The 16,411-nt window shown below is 38.7% G+C and overlaps 2 protein-coding genes across 5 annotated transcripts in view; one reads left to right on the forward strand and one right to left on the reverse strand.

Annotated features, from left to right (window-relative positions):
- The window catches only part of WDR64 (WD repeat domain 64), a 58,775-nt gene extending 48,581 nt beyond the window's left edge, over positions 1-10,194 (forward strand). The window contains exons 22-27 of the mRNA XM_059843289.1: positions 1,136-1,197; positions 1,605-1,714; positions 2,511-2,696; positions 6,133-6,232; positions 6,809-6,883; positions 8,405-10,194. Of these exons, the coding sequence (XP_059699272.1) occupies positions 1,136-1,197; positions 1,605-1,714; positions 2,511-2,696; positions 6,133-6,232; positions 6,809-6,883; positions 8,405-8,533 (662 nt within the window). The 3' untranslated portion in view covers positions 8,534-10,194. The remainder of the gene's footprint in view (positions 1-1,135; positions 1,198-1,604; positions 1,715-2,510; positions 2,697-6,132; positions 6,233-6,808; positions 6,884-8,404) is intronic.
- A 158-nt stretch (positions 10,195-10,352) lies between these two features.
- LOC132324989 (uncharacterized) lies at positions 10,353-13,498 on the reverse strand. Of its 4 annotated transcripts, none has more exons than XM_059841699.1 (3): positions 13,407-13,498; positions 12,964-13,297; positions 10,353-11,682 (listed from the first exon to the last, which is right to left on the reverse strand). In XM_059841699.1, exon 3 carries the CDS (start codon positions 11,631-11,633, stop codon positions 10,683-10,685), a length of 951 nt encoding a protein of 316 aa, XP_059697682.1. In that variant the 5' UTR covers positions 11,634-11,682; positions 12,964-13,297; positions 13,407-13,498; the 3' UTR covers positions 10,353-10,682. The 4 variants fall into 4 exon arrangements, with proteins under 4 accessions (XP_059697682.1, XP_059697680.1, XP_059697678.1 ...); XM_059841697.1 differs by having other exon boundaries at positions 13,411-13,496; XM_059841695.1 differs by having other exon boundaries at positions 12,964-13,456.
- Positions 13,499-16,411: the final 2,913 nt, after the last annotated feature.

Raw genomic sequence — 16,411 nt, forward strand, 5'->3', positions numbered from 1 at the left:
TGTTCAAAAATTTATCTGCTGTCTGATTCTTCTTCAAACCTTTGGAATCACCCTGGCAATGTTCCATTTTTGTGTACATCATAATGTGTCACTTTTCTCTTAAAATACATATTAGAACTGTTTTCTGACAGCTTCCCGCTCCTATGTGGTCAAATATTGGATGGAGCAAGGGATTTTTCCCCTTTTCTTTCAAAATTGAGCAATAATTTTACTTTTATACTGAAAATGATGAGGAGTTTCTACACCTCTCTGATTCAAATGAGTAAATGAGTTCAGAAAGGCAGCATGCACTGAAAAGGATTTCAATTAATTGTGGAAAAGTATCCACCCTACTACCTATTCATTTGATACTCTGCCTTTTTGTGTTTGTGTCACTGTGTATTTGCTTTTCATGCTTTCCACACTCTTCTCTTTTATCTGCAGTGCTGCTACCAATTTCCTTTCCCCTCTACAGATTTTTCCTTGTTATAAAAAGGTCAGCTTCTCTGCCTGCCTCCTCCCTTGCTTGCAAATGTACAGTCCTAGAAATCAAATGTGACTGGTATGAAAGTTGGAATTACTCAAAATATTCCTCTGTCTTGTAGTAGAAATAAGAAGTAGGAGGCAACTTCATCAGGAGAAAGGGAGTTTAGGCAGGAAACCGAGCAGTTGTGGGTAATAAGGTAGTGGTTCTTTGATTCTAGTTTCACATGAGTGCACTAAAATGTTGTAAAACATTAAGCATTCATTATGTGTACAATTAATTAAACTTTGTCCATTTTACCAGGACTGAAAACCAGTGTAATCCCCAGGAAGCTCTCATACCTCAGCTGTGCAATAGACAAGTGTCACGACAAGATGACTCTTCTTTTTCACTCATAATTTAAAGAAAAAGCTTTACCTTACTTCCATTTCAAACCTATCCAGTTCATGACACATTGTTCACAACTTGCATATGTTTCTTTGCATATTAATGAACAGCCTATTATTTCTACTCTGAGCTTGACAATAAAATAGTTAAATTCACTGTAAACTAACTGACCTTCATTCTCTGCTTCATTCTGCCCATAGTCTACTGAGAGTCAATGGCAGCAACAAGTGAAGGTGTAGCACTATAGAAACTTACTGATGTTTTGCTTTCTCCTTTCTGCAACAGAAGGATATGTTTTTCGCTGGAATATGGCCTCATTTTTAGAAGATTCACGAAATATAAAAAATGTAAGGAATTATCTTTCAGATCTTCTTAACTTGAACAGTATACCCAGAAAAACAAAAAAAAAAAATAATGCAGAGTTCTACATGGATAAAAATGTTTTCTGCATATAAAGATCATATTTTGTGCTTGAAAGAATAATTTGATGCTGTGGAAAAGAAAAAAAAAGAAAAACATAAGTAAAATGGTGTTAGCATTATTTCATTATGTTCAAAGAAGGTATATTAAGAATGAATTTATCCATGTTCCCTGGGTAGTGTTTCTACAATATGCCATTTGCAGGCTGTTTCATGGAGGAATTATTTCTTCACCTCTTCTAATTTCAGACAGACATGCTGATATATCCACTAAGCTGGCAAACATGGTGGGATACAGAACTACCTCAGCTGTTATGTTGCTTTCTTCCTCTCAGGCAATAAAGGAGGAGCTCTGCTGGAGGGCACATGCTGCTGAAGTGGTTGACTTATTTATTGAAGAGGAGAAAAATGTGGTAGCGACAGCATCCATTGATGGTTCAGTCAGGTATAAAATGACTAGCACTTTTTACTGCTATGGCAAATCATTTGAGCTATCTTCAAAGTTCCTTTTCTTGCTGCACTTGCATATAAGCTAGAACTTAAATAAAGTGCACTTAAATAAAATGCACTGGGTGCATTTTCTGTTCTGCACCCAAAAGAGCTGGTTTTAATGTAGCACTTCTCTCAAAGTCAGATCTTTTGCAGACTGTAATTTTCTTTCAGCCCTTGCTTTACTTCAAACGCATGGTTAATGGCTACATAATTTTAAAAATTGTCTCTTGTTCTAATCCTATTTTAGCTTTCAGTACTTGTTAAATTGACTTGGATCCTAAGCATGGCATCTAATCAATGTATATGCAATTAGACCATGAAAGCTTGGAGATACTTGATAGACAACTATAATTCCTTCTCAGCTAACAAGTACATTTCAAGGGGTTTCTCTTGGTTTTCTGGAAGTATTAAATGAATAAATTTTGTTTAGATCCTGCTCTGGTGGCAGCACTTTACTGCAGGAACAATTCAGGATTTTGGTATATTTACTCTTAATTTTCATAAATACAAACATGAACTGGGTTTTTTTCTGTTTTTTGCAACAAAGTTCTGATTTTTTTTTTCACTCTCAAATTATTTAAATGATAAAAACAATCTCATTGATGTTTTTTTATGACTAGCACACTGAACTCTAGAACAGTGCTGCAGAATTTGATAATGTACACAAATACTATCTCACTTCTGTTCCACTTCTAAAAATATCCATTTTTCTTTTCTGTCCTTTCACGCTGCTTCTATTATGTCTGTAGGCTTTGGCATGCCAGGACTGGATATTATTTTGGTTTCTTTGGACAAGCCAGGAAGTTTGACTTAACAGATACCAGTCGGTTGATTTTGCCTTCTGATGTTAGTGATTTTTCTGCTATAATTAAAGAGGAGATCAAACGTACGGAAAAGAAGAAGATTGTATATCCTCTCATGCTGGACAGAGACAAGTAAGATCTCATACATTTACATACATGTATGATTGGGGGAACAGTTTTAAAATATGCTTTAAAAACACCTTTCATCTGAAGGTCAGAAAAAAATAGTACTATTTGTTATTCAGAAAAATATTTTTAAATTGGTTTTTGACCCAGTAGGGATAAATATTTTCCTTTTTATGACTTGGTGACAGTCAGGATTAGGTGACATTCAAGGTTTGAACTCAGTTATAGTGATGACTAGATACTTGTCTCAGATTTTAGCCTAATTAGAGGTTGTATATTATATATGCTGTTCAGGTTAGCAGCCTGTTACCTGAACAGCTTAATGTGAATGGTTTTGAGCAAAACACAAATCCTTCTAGAAGAATAAACCAAATTTAATCTTTCAGTTTAAGAAATGGTCATCTTAAACTTGCTGGGATGTTTTGGATACATTCACATTCTGTAAAGGATTTACAGATCATGTCATTTTGTGACTGGCATAAATGTGTGTTCAATGGCAGTGTTGAACTTTTCTTCTAGGCAGAGTTCTTAAGGGAGATGGGTTAGTTACAAGTGCAGTCAGAGAGCCTAGGCCTGTTAGTTTAAGTACATATTTCTAGTCCTGGAACACTCTAGTTCATTAATTAGTGGATTAACCAAGTGAACAGAGATATTGAAAAGGGCATCTTCAGAGGAAATACATGCAGTGACTTAAGTAACAGAGCAATCCAAATATGGAAAAAAATATTTAGGACTTCAAAAGTTGTGCATTGTTTAGTGGTTAGGTTTCATATACCATGTCCATTCTTAGACTGCCTTTCAACCAAAGCAATTTGGGACAGTGGAAAATCTCTAAGGTTCTTTATTGTTACCCCATTTAATTTGGTATCCTGCTAATAATTATTATTCCATGGAGTTCTTACTAATATAAGTAGTGTCACTGCAGTCAGAACAGTAACTCATCAATACAGAGAAGTACTTGGCTGTGTTTGAAGGACCTCTGTAGTTCCTCTGAATAGTCAGCAGCCAGTTTGAGACCTCTGGAACCAAATATCTAATTCTTGAGTCAGCTAATCTGAAAGAAACTTTCCATAAATTACATGCCTGTGTCAAAATGTGACTACTTTTTGAGGATTTTTCAAATATTTCAGTAAAGGAGAATGGCCATCATACATTTTAAACACATTAACTAAACAGAAAATGAGCAAGAAAATGAGAAATGCTTAACTGTGTAGAGAACTGGGGAAAAAAAGCAGACACACTCCATGCAATAGAAAGTTTCAGTCTTATCATTCTACAAACTTTGAGTGCTGTCACCTGAAGAGTGACTTGGTTCCTCTGGATTAACTGTACCAAATATTGTAATGAAGAGCTAGCCAACCATCATCCAAAAGGCTGTGTTACTTACAAATGGTAGGCTCTGTACTTTACAGGATGCAGACAATTGTCTTGGGACAAGTCACTTATCCTTGTGATGCTAGTATAATGCACTTACTGGATAACTCATAGGATATTCATCACCAAGATAACATTTTAGGATCTCAATTAACAAATCGTGTTACTAACAGATATACATTCATTGTATCATAGAATCATTAAGGTTGGAAAATATTTCTAAGATCATCAAGTCCAACCAATAACCAAGGACCACCATATTCACTTATTAGCCATATCCCTCAAGTGCTACATCCAGATGCCTTTTGAACACTTTCAGGAGCAGTGACTCCACCACCTCCCTGGGCAGCCTGTTCCCATGCCTGACTACTCTTTCAGCAAACAAATTTTTCCTGATATCTAATCTAAACCTCCCCTGGTGGAACTTGAGACCATTTGCTCTTGTCCTGTTGTCATCTGGGAGAAGAGGCCAACCCCCACCTGGCTACATCCTCCTTTCAGTCAGTTGTAGAGATCAGTCAGGTCTCCCCTGAGCCTCCTATTCTCCAGGCTAAACAACTTCAGCTCTCCCATCTGCTCCTCATAGGACTTACCCTCTCAATCCTTCACCAGTTCTGTTGCCCTTCTCTGGACTCACTCCAGCACCTCAACATTCTTCCTGAATTGAGAACTGGACACAGCACTTGAAGTGTGCCCTTACCAGTGCCAAGTATAGGAGAACAATCACCCTGAGTCCTGCTGGCCACACTATTTGTATATCACAGATTGAATATCCCAGAATATTCTGAGTTGGAAGGGACCCACAAGGATCATTGAGTCAAATTCTTAAGTGAATGAGCTGTACAGGGATCAAGCCCACAACTTTAGCATTATGAACACCATGCTGTAGCCAGCTGAGCTAGTGACTATGTGCCATTGTCCTTCTTGGCCACCTGGGCACAGCTGGCTCATGTTCAGCCACTGTGGATCAGCACCTCCAGGCCCTTTTCCATGAGGCAGCTTTCCAGCCACTCTGCCCCCAGCCTGTAGTGCTGTCAGGGGTTGTTGTGACCCAAGGGCAGGACCTGGCACCTGGCCTTGCTGAACTTCATACCATTGGCCTTAGCCCATTGGTCCAGCCTGTCCAGGTCCCTCTGCAGAGGTTTCCCCCTGTCCAGCAGACCAACATTCCCATCCAGCTTACTGTGATCTGTAAACTTACTGTGGGTGCACTCAATCTCCTCATCCAGATCATCAATAAAGATATTAAACAGAGCTGGGCCCATCAGTAAGCCCTGGAGAACACCACTTGTGGCTGGGTGCCAGCTGGATTTAACTCAACCACTCTCTGGGCCTGGCCATCCAGTAATTTTTTACCCAGCAAACAGTGCACCCAGCCATGCCATGACCGGCCAGCTTCTCCAGGAGAAAGGTGTGGGAAAATATTCCCCAAATGTGCACGTACTTGAAAAGGCACAAACCCATCTGAGCAGCATGGGTACTTAACAGTTTAAACAAGCATCTCAGGAGCTTGAAAAATGATTGAAAATGCCAGCAGGTAGATGGAGTCACGTAGAAGAATGGTCTCAGTTTCTCCCTGTGGTTCCTTAACTTGTGTGACCTGACTTATTTTTCTGATTATAAAGGCAGCTGTTAATCTGCACTAACAGACACTCCAGATAATTTCTTCTCATGACTAAATTTGCAAACCAGGCATATCAGCAGAGGACACCTTTGTTATGAAAGTCACATTCAGGTGTTTTAGTCAGAACTTAAAGAAATGCTGAAAAGCCATTATTAGAGAGTTAGCACATGACTCTTGTAAATGGTGTTTATATTTAGATTTCCTGCCTTCTACAAATGACAGCAGTACCTGGATTGACAAAATATTAGTGAAGCATTCCATGACACCTATGAAGGTTCTAATATAAATTATATTTTGTGTACATACAAAATCACTTATGCTTCAAAATAATTTAATTTTGGAGCATGGTTCAAAATAATTTAATTTTGGAGTCATATATGAATATTGTGTTCATAACTGTCATTTTGATAGGAACTTCAGATTTTTTCTGTCTTGTACATACAGGTTGAAGTCACTAGCTGGATCACCTTCAGATTTAGAAAAGGATGGAGATGAGGAACCAGTTCACAGCTTCAAGTTTTTCAGAGCTCTGGCTCCTGAAAAGGTAGCAAATGTTTATGACAAATTTATGTTCTGTGCAACATATAGGAAATAAAATTGTATTTCTCATTTAAAAATTAACCATAAATAACCCTACATATCTTTCTCATTCAATGGACAGCTAGAACAAAAATGCAAAAACAGAGGGATCTAAGAAATGTCTGTGGTTTTCATTCTCATTTTTCACATTGTCAAATTTCAGTTTAGAAGGTAGCACAAACTGATTCACGGGTTTAAACATGTAAAGGAAGCCCTAGACTTTTCCCCCACTTCAATAGAAAACCTAAATATCCTAAGTTTACTCTAAGTATGTGTGAAAATACTAGAATAACAGTGAATCCCTGGTTGCATACAATAGTTCTTTCAGGGTTCCTACAAAATCAGAAGCCAGGAGAGTTAGATTTCATTACATATACTTGTACAACTCTAATTGAATATCAGTAGAGCTCTTCCATCTTTACCTGGCTTTAACCTTAAAAGTCATGGGACTATAAAATTTCTCTTGCAGTTGTAGTAAGAATGTCTTAATTACCTTTTGTCTTCAGCTACTAATGCACTGACTTTGGCTTCCCTTGGTCAGGTTCAACCTATGGAAACTTTTGAGTTTGCAAGCAAAGAGGCTGGCGCAGTATTTGGGTTTCTTCCTATATATGAGGTAAGCACACGTGTTTTCTACCTTTTGTGGTGGCTTTCATAGCTCAGAAGCCATTAGCACTTGTACGCTATTACAGTGACACACTCTGACATTCCTCTGTTAATTGTCTGCTTCTCAATTTAATTTTCTAATGTGATTTGCATTACTACCTATCCAACTCCAATTCCAACTTTGGTGGAAGCTTGAGACTCCAATTGAAGTGAGCATGCCAAACAGTGAGTATTGCAGATGTTAACTCCACCTGTTCAACCTCATGTCATTAATGTTTTGCTCAGGATTCTTTTAACCAGCCCCAACCTATTGATTCCCATCTGCCCAAAGCTTTGAGTATTGTAAGGTAGTACCATTTTATGGGTATTAATGATCTGATCTATTGCAAGCTGTCTAGCAAAGCTTCCTAGGTTTTTCTTCTGTGGAGCAAGATCAGAGTATTCCAAAGGCTTGTCTATCCCACATATCATAGGATGAAAATAATCACCCCTAGCAAAGGAGCTGATCCCTTTCTGTAGAGGGCACCTAGAGAACTAACTTGGATCAGAGTTAGATGCTACATGGCTGGTTATGTGGGATTAGTAGGATACTTTGCATTCCAGCTCTGCATTCCAATACATATGACCTAATCCTTGTACATGCAGCATTACAGCATGTCAGAAAAAACTCAGGAGCACAGTGTTCAAATAGTTGGCACATATGCTATTTTTCTGACCATTAATGTACTTTGGAAATCTGTCTTTTGTTTTCTTCCTGAAAAAGAAAATAAAATACTCTGAAGCCAATGGCACTGCAATGGATTTATAACAAAATGAAATTAGACTTTTTCTGTAAGCTATGTGCACAAAAAGATATTTTTTGTCTTTGCTATTAGAAAATGCTATCAGTCTGGTCTATTCACCTTAGTATGTTAATTAGTTCTTGAAATTTTTTAAAGGTCTTCATAGGATCAAAGCTGAGAAGTCCAGTCACAAGGGACGGGAAAAGGATCTAGAGTCAATTGGAGACTTGAGTCAAGACAAATAAATATAGTTTCATTTCTTCATTAAGTGGATTAGCAGATTTCTTTTGTTATTCTTTCTCTGTTTTTCTTTTCAATTACATTTAAATCTATTTCATTGTTAAGTAGAACATATAGAAAACAGATCTTTATTTCTATTCCAATTCTTCATGCAAGGAATAAGTTCTAATAAAGCCAGTGTATGAGTATAACTGGATATTGAAAAGCCCATTTGACTTAATGTATATTTTCTGACAGTTACTCTCTCGGTCAAAACTACTGATTTCCTTTCTGCTTCAATTTGTTCAGTTTGAACTTCTGAATATTGAATATTACACTGCTTTTTTACCTGCCAGATTAATCATAAAGTCAACAAAGAGTTAATATGCCCTGTTGTTTCTTTCTGCCTGTCCATTCCTTGCTTATGCTTTCAAAGTGTGTGTTCACCCTCTAAGCCAGAAAAGTGCCTGCTGAACTCATATTCAATTAATCATCCATCATGATTCTGCAAATCTTTTCTTGCATTTCAGCATTCCAGGACCATGTCACAACATGACACAGAGCACAGAACACATTTTCATCCTTTGGCTAAGCATACAAATGGTGCCAAGTGTCTCACCTTAGTGAGAAAAAAGGTAATTGCATATGCATATAAGTAGTGATAATGCATATAACTAGTGATATTATTACCTACTATTTTGGGGGAAATAGCAGGTTTTCTATAACACTGGTATTGAATGCTGTTTGATCTGCTGGCCTTCTTGAAAAGACATTCTTCTCATGAACTGGATATACAGTGACTTGCAATTATTTACCTGCCTTTGACTTGTTGCAAGGCTATGATGGATTGAAGGGTAGCTGCAAAATATCTTGTGGGAGTATCTTTAAAATTCTTATGATCAGCTGTACCGGATCTGGCAGGGATTAATGTAATTTTCTCCATAGCAGCCTCAATGGTGCTCTGTCCTGGATTAGTAAATAAAAGTGTTGATAACACACCAGTGTTTTGGCTATTGCTGAGCAATGCCAGCTCAACAAGAAGGTGCTGTTTTTCCCACACTCAGTGAGTAAGCTGGGAAGGGACACACCTGGGACAGCCCATACCATATAACATCTTCATGGAATGGGGGAGGGAACCAAGATCTTCATGGTTATAGTGTTTGTCATCCCAAGTTGTCCTCCCATTATGTGTGCTGAGGCCCTGTTTCCCAGGAAGTGCCTAAACAAACATCTGCCTACTGGTGGTAAGCAGTGATTGAATTACTTGTTTTGCTTTGCTTGCACATGAAGCTTTGCTTCACCTACTAAGCTGTTTTCATTGTGGCCCAAGAATTTTCTCACTTCTGCTCTTCCACATCTCTTCTCCATCCCACTGGGAGAAGTAAGAAAGCAAGCAAGAAACTGTTTAAGCAGTCAGTGTCTTCCAGGGTTAGCCCACTACATTAGCCAGCCTTGTGATCAAAGCTAAAATCAGACTTGTCTGATAAACCAAGTGGCACCAAATAAAGTGCAATCTGGCATTTACTACCCTCTCACCCATGATTTTGCAGTTAGCATATGAAAGGTAACATTCTTGCAATTCTGAGTCCTGTATCATTTTGAAAGCTACAAAAAGTCTCTTTCAGTTACCTAAAAATTGCCTTTTCTTCAAAGGCTATTAAAAATGCACAGTTTAGGGTCAAAGAGATCCTTAGCCATTTATTTTGATGCTCATATGTGTTATGTTTTATCATATGTAATATAATATTTTCTCTTTGGCATTGTCCCTAATAATCAGCCTAAATTATTTTACTGTGGTTGCAAGATGCAGATATCCCACTTCTCTTCAGTTTATTAACTGACTATTTATTAAATATTTTCTTTTAACAGTGCTAAGATTTCATGGGTTCTTAATTTTCAAATTATACCCTTTTAGTCTTGCTTCCTTCTCACTTCAGTTTTCTTTATTAAGTGCCCATGTTTTCTAGGAGTTGACTTGCATTCAAAAGTCTAATTTCATGCCACTATATTCTCCATTGTGCAGAAACTATCCATAATAGTTTACTGGCATAGTAGTACTATTGCCAGTAAAAATCAAGTGTTTAGTCCTGTGGTGAGTGAAATAATGGACAGGCTCTCAGGAGGGAAAGGAGAGAGCCATACTGTGAGGAAAACTGTCAAAAATGCATGATGTGTGTGTGCTATCTTTATCAGCATTCCACCCAGTCATTGCTATGCTATTTAAAGTGTGACAAAGAGTGCTATACATGCTATCAGATCTTTTTTTCATAATTGATTATATTAAAAAAATCTGAGGTACATCAGACTGTATGTCATTGTTTAGCGTTACTGTTTACTTCCAAACCCTAGGGCTTTATAAGCACCAAATGGAAACTGGTCCTGGCTCCAGACATTTTATACAATTATATTATCCAACTGTCTGTCTTAAGTGTCAAAAGAAAAGCAGAGACATTTAATTTCTTTGAACAGATAATCCACTAAGGCATTGCAAAGAATTTATTAGAAGATTAGTTGCTTATCATGAGACTGGAAAGAAATTAAGCACAGGAAAGTGATGCTTGCACCCACTCATCTTACAGCAGTCATTTCAGTGCTGGGTCTAGTACAAAGGTGTATGTTAATTTTTGGGTTAGATTTATTGGTATCAACTGTGGATTTCCTCTATGTTGATGCATTCCTTTGCAGGATGGTTTCTTTCTACCAGCATCCACAATTATACTGCACTTAAATGTTCCAGGTGAATGAGTTGTTTGATTGTTCCAGATCACTACTCTATTAAGGAAAGGCATCTTAACAGGACAGCCTCTTTCAGCATGGCAGAAGTTTGTGCTTCTGCTGGCTGCAGTAGTTAGTTTGCCAGAATTTCATTACAGCCCTTGCCAGTGCTTTACAAAATCTGTGACGCTCTTCTGCTGCCCTCACCCACTGGGGCAGTTCAAGCTGAATGGCATCAATGGTGCCAGAACTCCGGGAACCAAAGGTCTTTGTTATGTACCCACCACTATAATAGCTTCCATTATTTGGGCGAGGATTGGATGGAGAAGGTACACAAACATAACTCTTATTTTGTCCTTCAATATATTTACCCAAACTTCTGTTCCCTGCAACCAAAATCTCAGAAGACACATTGATCAGCTGACTGGCCAGATGGCTAATTGAGGAATTCAATGCAGAAAAGACACCTGAGTTAAGGGAAGTTTTTGAAAGTGTATAACCTAGTTCTATCCACCTTTCAGGATGTGCTTGTCCGTGGATATCCAGAATTAGGCCCCCTGACATCTGTGATTTTGCAGTGGTCAAAAATCCCATATAATCCTCCCAGGCCTGTTCTGCCTGGGGAATTCCAAAGGAGGCTTCTTCCTTTTCCCTGTTAGCATCCATCTTGAACCTCTGTAGGTGATTTATGATGATATGTGGGAAGAAGCCATCAGTAATTTTGTTGATTTCTTCAGCAAGAGCCTCAGCCACCTCTATAGTATACCTGTCTTGCTTGGTAGACACTTTGCATTTCAAAGCATTTTTCATACTTCCAGGTGGACAGTCATGAGAGAAAATACAAGAGGATGTCTTCGCATCCCAACAGGCAGCCTCTCGATCAGGGATGTCTTTAGGTTCCAGTGACCCACCATGTGGGACAGAGAGAATGAGGTTCATGTTGCCCACTTGATATTCTGTGAAATTATTATGACCAAATATAACATCTTTGGTGCCAGTGACTTTCAAAAGCAAAGGTAAAATGGAAAGGAGGAATAGATACATATTTTTTATTTGCCGCTAGAAGACTTGGCAATATGGAATATATCAGCACCTACAAAAAAAAGCAAAAAACAGACTATAGATTACTTGCAGCTGGGAAAACATAAGACTGTTCAGCTGCTATTGACCTATTTAGTTAATGATTAACCTATTTTAGTTTTATTCTACGTAGCACCAAGAAGAACACTTATATGAGAAACAGAAATTAACAGGGCACTTAGTATGGCTAGATGTAACAGATGCAAGGGAAATGGTAGGCTACTGGACCTCCCCCATTTCCCCAGAAAGCACAAACAATATTTAATCACCCTATCTGATTCTAGAAAATCATCCCAGCAAAATATCTGAATTGCCTTTTTTTTTTAATCTCTCAAATGTAAGAAAATTCTAACAGAATTTGATAAAACATCTGTATGCCATTGACCTGTGTGAAATATCTGTGAATTATCAATGTGGTTATATAAACTAGAGGTTATGTCAGTCTAGACCAGCACTTGTGTGATCAGGCTTGTGTAAGATAATGAGACTGATAAAAATTGATTGCTACCAAGCCCTGTCTCTAATTATGCTCCAGACTGAGTTACTTTAAGACCTTTATAGATAGGTATTATTGAATGAATTAAGGAGTGACTCTGTTCTCTTTAGTTTGCAAGTCTCCATTCTCTTCAAGTGACCAAAGAGATTTTAAAGCCCTCACTAATTATGCCATTTTTTGGAAAGGTGGAATTTAACAAGATGCTGACAGGTCTTTCTGATTTGAAGAGACCAGACTACCACTGAGAGGGCAGTGAGCACTGTGGAAGCACCTGCCACCAGCTGCCTACTCTAAAAAAAGGGAGTAGGCAGCTTCATACAAATAATACAGCAAAATATTATTTTCCTACTATGAGGGAGTGCTACTGGATTTTTAGAGACAATTTTTCCTGCCCACTGCACTGCACTCTGAGGAGCCTGTACCTGAAAAACAAACATCAATTTTCCGCTCCTTTTTCTGTGCCGAAAGTCCCATAAAAGTCTGTGAGCTGGAATCAGATCTCTGAGAATCTCAGCTAGTTTTCTTGTTTATGACAAAAGATTTTTTTGTTTGTTTCATTTTAAGCTTTCATTTAAAAGGTCCTTTTAGTTGAGCTACTGTCTTAAAACAAGATTTTATCCAAGGCCCTGTATGGTTTGTGTTTCCATAGACTTCCCTGAAACACAGATATTCACTTGCTAGTTCACTGTGTGCTACCAGAAACACTGAGGAAAGGAACACTGTCAAACATTATTCAAAATCCTTTTCTCAGAAAAATAGACTACATATGCAGAGTGTATAAGTCCATGAATAGCTTACCTGATGTGCAGAGGGGTCCAGCACCAAGTTAAATAAATCAACAGCAACAATTCCCCAGAGGCTGCTCACCTGCCCCAGGAGGACTTGAGTTTCTGTGTCTCAGGCTCTCTTTTAAATAGGATGACACAGCTGCTCCTTTCCCACAGCATGCCAAGCTTTTTGTGATTATCGGCAGCAGTTCTGTCTTTCTGCAATTTCTTGTTAATTATTGAATCAAGCTGGTAATGCTACTAGATCATGCCTTGATGGTATATGGAGAGAGAGCTCTGTATAATTCCCAAACTGAGGAAAGTCACCCTTGGCACAGCTCAAGTTCTGGAGAGTCTGGAGGCACCTGTGTTAATGTGAGAAAAAAACAAACAAACAAACAAACAAACAAACAAACAAAAACAAGAGTAATTTAAAGTGGTAGTAATGACTGCAGGACTAGTTTGAAGATTTACCTACAAATTAAGAGAGTTTTTCCTGCCTCTGCGCCCCCGAAAGCGAAAGTGCACTGCCCTTTGCACTCGGCTGCAGCTGAGGCTGTGTCCCAAGAAGCCTCTAGGGGCCAGGCTGAGCCATGCAGCCACAAGGAACAGAGGCTTCAGCAACACCCGCATGCGTGATTTCACAAGGGCAGATCACAAGGGAAAAAATATGCACTGGGATACCAGAGTTTAGCATGCTTTTGTTCTCTATACTGACATTACGTTTCCAGAGATATAAAAAAAAACTTGCCACAAGCAGCAAAGCCACGCTTAAGTTCAGAATAGCTGCTACACTAACATAATCACCAGATGCCCATATCAAAACTATGTTAACTAGATAATCTAGGTTTTTAAAAACTTTACTAACACTATTCATATAGTATTTTCCTGATGAATGAGGAGCTTTTAAAAACATTTCTTCTGCTACTAAATATGGTTTAAGGATGTCATCCTCTAAACATCTCTCAACTGTTCATGAATTTGCTGGTGGTATTAAAGTCTGGCTTCTTAGCTAACCTAAAAAAAAGCTATGAAAATATATAGTCCAATAATAGAAATTTCAATAAAAGACAGATGCAGTGAATGTAATGCTGCCACCTATCAGAGAAAAATCAAATTTCTTTTGTAAGAAATTGATTACATAGTCCAACTAACTTCCAAATCAACTTTTTGAGATAAAAGTGATCAACTTCTTAAGCACTGAAAACAATATCGTAGCAGTAATAAGAAATTCACTGAAATTTTAGAAAAATTAGGGTAAACCAGTCACCCAGTCTACTAGTTCACCAAAGCTGATGGTCTGATTGTGAGCTTCAGCAAAGTGCTGGTTTTCATTCCAAGGATTTTAATTTTCTGCATGAAGACACTTCCAGCTGTGCCAGACACTGCATGAAAGGAAGTTTAGTAAAAAATCTGTAAGATGTCCTTGCCCATTGTAGTGCACAGCGGGGACAAATTTAATTTTGCTTTACTTGTCTGTGTAAAGGCTAGATGCTTACATCAGACAGTGATCCCATTTCCTTGCTTTAGGAGAGCTGTGTTGAGAAAGAAGCAGTTCTAGAGGTGGAAGTGTTTTTATCTTGGACACCTATCTCAAGTTTCAGTGTTTTTATCTTGGACACATCTCAAATTTCTATTAGAGGTCAACAGGGCTATACTCACAATGGCTCTTCTTTTTTTATTACATGACAGAAAACTGTTGCAAAGAAAAAAAAATGTTTCTGCTATACTTTCAACTTCAAGATCTCTTTAAAATGCATTCTGCCAGTCAGTATTACAAAACTGCTCAAGGAAAGAGAAAAACACACAGCAGAGATTTGACATAGCAATTTCTAGTCTTACCAGTTCTCCTGATACAGGAGCTACTTGTGAAAGAATTCTCTATATTACTACAAGTCAACTAACCATAAAGCAGTGCCGCTTCCCTCTTTCATCTGGTACATATGGGAAATAAACCTGCAATACTATGGTATTCTTCAGAGGAATAACTCACCAAAAGGTTACCATCTGACTATTTTATTCCAAGAGACACTGCTGAACTTAAAGATTGGTATGTTTAGCCAGTTTGAAGTTGAGGTAGCTCTACTGCAATCAACAAAGCCTTTGACTCATGGTATCAAGCTTCTGTTATTTTATAGAAGTTATGAGATGTCATGAGGGTGGGTCACACTGGTTCATACATGGCTGAAGACATTTGTACTAAACTGAATGTTAAGGAATGTTGTGCTAACTCCTCAATTCCAAAGTATCCTTCCTTTCAGATGAAGGGATTGAAAAGGAAAATCTGAGCTGGGCAAGAATTCTGTAGCTCTGGCTTCCTTCAAGGCAAGTTCATTGACTCCAGTGCTTCTGACTCTGAGATTCATCTTAGGCCTATTTTTAACTATTTTTAATTTACAGAAAATAGTCCAAAGTATTTTTAATTGAATTGCATGTAAGATTTTGAGTTATATTGGTACATTACATTGTCTACTCTGATTACTGTTCTTCCCATAAGCACAGCAGTTTGACAGAAAAAGAAATGTCAGAAGTGATAGAAGAACATATTCTTCAGAGAAGTGAACCTAATCCAAATGGATTCTAACTGCAGTTGGATTTAAAACTTGTGGGGTGTGTCATATATAGTCAGAATCAAGGAGTGAAAAAAGAATTAGCAAAGCAGAATTCAATCAATATTTTCAACATTAAAACATCTTATGGTATCACTGTGACCAAGTTATTTACATGCATTTCTTAGCTGAGAAATTGTAATTCAGATGTGCTCTTTCCAGAATGCATTGAATTTAAACTTTGCTGTCCACTGCCTGGAAACATTGCTTTCTACACTGCTGACTGAGTCATCCACCTCACCGAGTCAATCTAAGAACTGTCCAGGCTTCCAAAGGGCATGTAGAAAAAGAAACTTCTACCTGGTAGATATTGGCCTACATTTACATCTTACTGCAATTTTTTTTTTTTTATTTATGCGAGCAAACCCTTACGATAACTGACAAGGAAAGGACCTGTATCATAATTGTAAATTCGACCATCGGTTCTTACTTTAACCCCGGGGTTTCAGTGCTGTAGCAGCGACATCTGTGCCCCGCTTGATCCTTGGCAGGCAGTCAGCCCCTCCCTTCCCCTCCCTTCTCACGGCGTTGGCTACTGCCCACTGTCTTGTTAAAACTCTGCGGGGCCTTTTGATTTCTGAGTATTTAACGTTTATAAATGTCACGTTCCTGTTGCTATCCGTGACCCGTGTCCGCCGCACGCCGGCTGTGAGGAATGCCGGTGGGAATGCGCGGTCCCGCGGCTGCAGCGCGAGCCCCGCCCGCGCGGGGCACCATGGGGATCGTAGTCCCCGCGCGCGGGGCGGGGCCACCGAGCTCAGCGCGCGCTGCTTGAAAGCCCCGGGCGGCCGCCACGCGCCGCGGCTGAGTTGTGCCGGGCCGGAGAAGCCGCGATTGCCCTGGCGAGGTGCGGGCGGGTCAGGCCGGGTC

The sequence above is a fragment of the Haemorhous mexicanus genome, chromosome 3 (genome assembly GCF_027477595.1).
Source record: "Haemorhous mexicanus isolate bHaeMex1 chromosome 3, bHaeMex1.pri, whole genome shotgun sequence".
Taxonomy (NCBI): Eukaryota; Metazoa; Chordata; class Aves; order Passeriformes; family Fringillidae; genus Haemorhous; species Haemorhous mexicanus.